General features: G+C 48.7%; 3 protein-coding genes across 3 annotated transcripts; all 3 read right to left on the reverse strand.

Annotated features, from left to right (window-relative positions):
- Window positions 1-863: 863 nt before the first annotated feature.
- Window positions 864-1,105, reverse strand: Pmar_PMAR022821 (hypothetical protein; the record flags this gene model as incomplete). The annotated part of the gene is made up of 1 exon (XM_002788772.1): window positions 864-1,105. A coding segment is annotated over one exon (242 nt), but the record flags the coding sequence as incomplete, so codon positions are not given.
- Window positions 1,106-1,120: 15 nt separating this feature from the next.
- Pmar_PMAR022822 (hypothetical protein) lies at window positions 1,121-1,729 on the reverse strand (the record flags this gene model as incomplete). The annotated part of the gene is made up of 1 exon (XM_002788773.1): window positions 1,121-1,729. One exon carries the CDS (start codon window positions 1,727-1,729, stop codon window positions 1,121-1,123), a length of 609 nt encoding a protein of 202 aa, XP_002788819.1.
- A 1,864-nt stretch (window positions 1,730-3,593) lies between these two features.
- Pmar_PMAR022823 (cysteine protease Cys2, putative) lies at window positions 3,594-4,127 on the reverse strand (the record flags this gene model as incomplete). The annotated part of the gene is made up of 4 exons (XM_002788774.1): window positions 3,594-3,643; window positions 3,704-3,786; window positions 3,843-3,909; window positions 3,963-4,127. Coding segments are annotated over 4 exons (365 nt in total), but the record flags the coding sequence as incomplete, so codon positions are not given.
- Window positions 4,128-4,473: the final 346 nt, after the last annotated feature.

Genomic DNA, 4,473 nt, shown 5'->3' on the forward strand with positions numbered 1-4,473 from the left:
GTCGGATTTAGCCTTGATTAAGTTCTTCTTGAGTTTGATAGGTGGCTCCGCCACCTCGAAGCTCCAATAGCGCCAAGTTCGACAACAGTGGACGAATCCTGCTAACGAGTGCAAGGAGGCGTCGCAACCAACCAGTCTTACAGACTCTGGATAACTAGGTTCAGCTGGCACCTCGAAATAGAGACTTTCGGGGGTGGTGGCCCGGAAAAACTTCTCGATAAACCTGAGATCCTCTCGAAGTATGCAGGGGAGCCTGGCACACGCCAAGGCTTTGCGTTCTAGCATAGCAATGCACTGAAAACACGATCCAAGATACGGCTTGAGCGATGGATACTATCCATTGGATAGCATTGCAAGGCCCAAACCAGTTTTCCCGTAAGCCTTGACAACCGCTTAGGTGTTATTCGTCCTTTGGACAGAATCTGATGGGTGAGTCTCAGAAGCTCAGTGATTTTTGAGTAAGGAGCGGTGATGGCAACTTGGGGCTTATCAAATGCAAATGTTACTTGGAAGCCCAAAAATTTGGTAACCTCGCCAACGCTAATCTTCTCGTAGGCCAGAGTGAGACCGCAGATATTCCAGATCCGGATAGTCAAGGCCATGGATAGCAGAATAGTGCGTTCTGTTCCTACGTACAACATATCATCAATATACAGAAGGCCACTAGTTAAGTCCGAGCAAGATTCTAAAGACCTGGTATGAAGCAACGAGACTATAGCTCGGTGTACAGCTCCCGCAACTCGGTAAAAACAATATGGCGAGTTACGGTGACTAAAGGCTAGGCGCAGGTGTCTAAAAAACTTGTTTCCACACCGGATATTGAGATTAGGAGCCTCTTTTGGGTTGGTAGAAGATACACGCACCAGTCTTTCTTCGCTTCTTCATTCTCGTTGTTACCGAAGACGTGATCAGTATCCTCCAAACCACCAAACTGAGCAGAAATGTACATAGATGGGTCTAAAACCTTCTCCAGAACGTCAGCAATCGAGTGACCTTGTTGGTGGTATCCTATTAAGGAACCACGGTATTTATGGTCATAAATCACAGCTGCTTGAACGTTTCGTTTCTCAGCGAGCTGAATGACCTTCAATAAGTATTTGAGCATGGCAAGAGAGTTTACCTACGACTTTTTACCACACACCTTAAAGATTCCGGTACACCAGCGAATGTAAAATTCAACATACTGAGCAAGCGACGTTATTTTACGAGATTTACCTGTGCGCACGGAGACGGCTTTGCCGGTATTAACATCTTCAGCCTGCTGAATGCCTCGTCTTTCAGTTGATGCAGCGCTGGCCAACAACTCAGGGGCCGCAATGTGATCAAAGGGAGAGCTCGATAGGCGGTTGAGCAAGCGATAGGGGGGCACCAATGTAGCAGGAACCTTTACATCTGGACCTAATCGATCCTGGATGTTTTTCTTGAACTTGTCGAAATCCTCCTCTTCTTGCTCAGACTCTACCCTACGGCGCTTTGCGCCCTGAGCAGCCTTGGCTTGATCTATAAGGGTCAGAGCATAGAGCTTGAAGGCTTCCCTGTCGGCTTCAGCAACACGCTCAGTCATCCTCTTAACAACTTCATCAGAGACGTTCGACAAGAGCAAAGTAGAAAGTATCTTTTCTTTGGCGAGTTGCTCCACCAACATCTCTTCGATGCCATCATCAACAACCTCTCCTTCAAGTAGAGGGTCAACAACATTGCGCCTAACAACAATTGTGCGGTCTACCATGGAGAAAAAAAACAAACGATATGTTGCTGTTTCTACAACATCTGCTTCGGTCTAACCTTATTGAGGCACTCTTTAGCTAAGCTCGCAAGTTGCAAGTCCCAATACAATATTTGTCTCTCACCGGTCAGACCGGTCCGGTCTGGGTGGGAGTTCGCTACAAAGTTCAGGAAGACAGTCACTTTGTGACCAACACTTGCAGTGAAGTTAAACGTCGCCAATGATCGGTTTTACCTTCGTTAACGAGTTAACTCGAATAGAAGTTCCTACGGGAGCGAGGGCGAATGCAGTGCGAGATTTCTCGTGAACTTATACGGTCCACCCGGAGGAGCACGGCCCGCCTCAGCGGCCTTACGGATTTTCTCCCTCTCTCCTTCTCTGAGCAGCTCTTGGCCTTGCAAGACATCGGTAGCTTTCTCCTCTGACATCCCAGGCGAACCCCAGGATACACCTCCCCTCGAGATGTCAATGGGATTGCCAGTTGGAATGTATTTTCCCCTTGTGACAACCGCACCCATCTTCTCATCACCTTCCTTGGCTTCAGACTTATCCGCTACCACCGTCGACCCTCTTCTGGTTTCATCAGCGTGGGCTTGTCGGTCTGTCGGCTCATTCGGCTCTCGCCACCTCGTACTTGCTCACGTAATCCCTCGGCCTCTCCCGTATCCCTTCTGATCATGTCGCACCGTCGCTGAGCAATTCTTTCCAGGAACGGTTCCAGAAGGTTGAGAGCAAAAGGCGAATAAGAACTAGCCCACGGTTGACCCCGTACTGCCTTCCTAGCCGGACGGATGGCCCTGGCTTCCCCTGGATCTCGAGATTGTGCCCTCAACTCCAAGACCAAATAGGTTTTTAAATTCTCAAATTGCTCATAGATCGCACTTTCAACTTCATCGAACTCAGTCTACGGTCGCAACAAGCTCCAACACTTCCTCCTTAACCTCCTCCAATGCTGCCCCAACGAATCGTTCGAGTGCTTCTGAACCCTCCGCCGTGGGGAATTCCTCATAGCTCAACAAGAGTGCCGTTACTTCATCGAGAGCGCTACTTCGCACATTCACCGTGTTCGCAATCTCCTTCACCTTCTGCCCCACCGAGATCGCCAAAGAATGTAGCGACACGGTTTCCTCCCCTGCAGACTCTTCATTGAAAGCTATCGACGACGGACTCGCGTGCAACCCAACATCGCTTTTTCTACTAGCACTCGTATCCATATCGGAGTAATAGTGACGGAATAGACCGAAGGTGAAGATCCAAATAAGAACCCCTGAAGTACGTGAGATACACCCAATTATCGGACGCGTCACAGACATACCTTGTAATCTCATAAGTTCTTGACTATTTCTCAATAAGTCTAATAATGAGTATACGAAAGAGAAAAGTAGACAGGATCAATCACGAATCCTCGTCTGAATAAGCGACAACTATAGCAGAGTTGTCAAGCCCCGAGAAGTCATCATCACAATCCGTATAGGGACGGACGGAGGGGGGGAATAAAAAGGATGAAAATGCAGCGACAGGAAAAAGGTGAGTACGCTCTACACTAGCGACGACACACTTTGGAGCAATCGTATGTGGAGCTCTACACGAGTGACGAGACACTTTGGAGCAATCGTGTGTGGACTGATGTAAATACCTAGACGGTGCACACGTACATCATCAGAAGGTCAAGAAGATGCGCATGCGTTCTACCGGCAATATTCATGCTGATGCGCATGCGTGCATCATAGAAATAAGAGTCAGTGCGATAGCATCAGCACTCGCAGCACGCTTCCTCTTGTAAATGATAAGCCATCACGGGAAACTTCATGAAACTGCTGACGAGCGACCGCTCTGAATTCCTCACTGGGCTAGGCGCAGCAGATGGCTAGAAAGCTGCAATGGGATAACTCGCATCGAGCAAAATGCCGCAGATACCTGAAAATAGCATCTGGTTACGAGAGAGAGCTTTGAACTGTGCCGGAGGGGTGGACTCACCCTTAAGTGAATCGTCAATGGCCATCTTGATGTAACCTTTGTCGCCCCATGAAGCTCCCCAGGAGTTCTTTACAAGATAGTAACTGATCAGCGTATTAATTCGTCGAGTGCGATCGCTCATGACGAGTGATGAACTCACGGCTCAATTGCTTCCAAGTCATAGCCAACTGCGAGAACACCATGATCCAATGTCGTATTGCACGGAGCTGAAACCGAAAAGCATTCCACATGGGAGCATGACAGTATCATGTCACCGTACAATTGAAAACCCCTCCGCCATAGTGTTGGAAGGCTCTCGATCCCGCATCAATGGCGACACTGACTGGCCCACTCAAGGCTATCGCTGCCAGAAGGGCGGGCTTTGAGGCTTTTGTCACGTTCACATACCATGTGGAATGGGGCTGAGGATTGGGTGGATCAAAAGCTCAGCGGATGAACATTGCTGAACTCACCGCGATTATGGCCGTATGATCGTGCTGACAGGGAGAAGGAGTTGAATACCCAGAATTAGTTGATGTATATGGATAATCCTTCTCCGAAGCGATACCGTGATCCGCCACGTATTCGAATGAGTTGGACATGTCTCCACCCAAACACCCCCTGAAGTGTCGAAGAGTCGTATACAAGTAGGCTACAATCGAGGTACTCACGCATTCCCATAATCGATAAAGCTGCAGTCGATTAACTGCTCCTCCGAGAGTGGCACGAGATCCCCAGTAAGATTCTTGTGAAGAGCCTCAAGGGCACCTGTTGACGATAACCTCGAAAGT

This window comes from Perkinsus marinus, assembly GCF_000006405.1.
Source record: "Perkinsus marinus ATCC 50983 genomic scaffold scf_1104296927652, whole genome shotgun sequence".
NCBI lineage: Eukaryota > Perkinsozoa > Perkinsida > Perkinsidae > Perkinsus > Perkinsus marinus.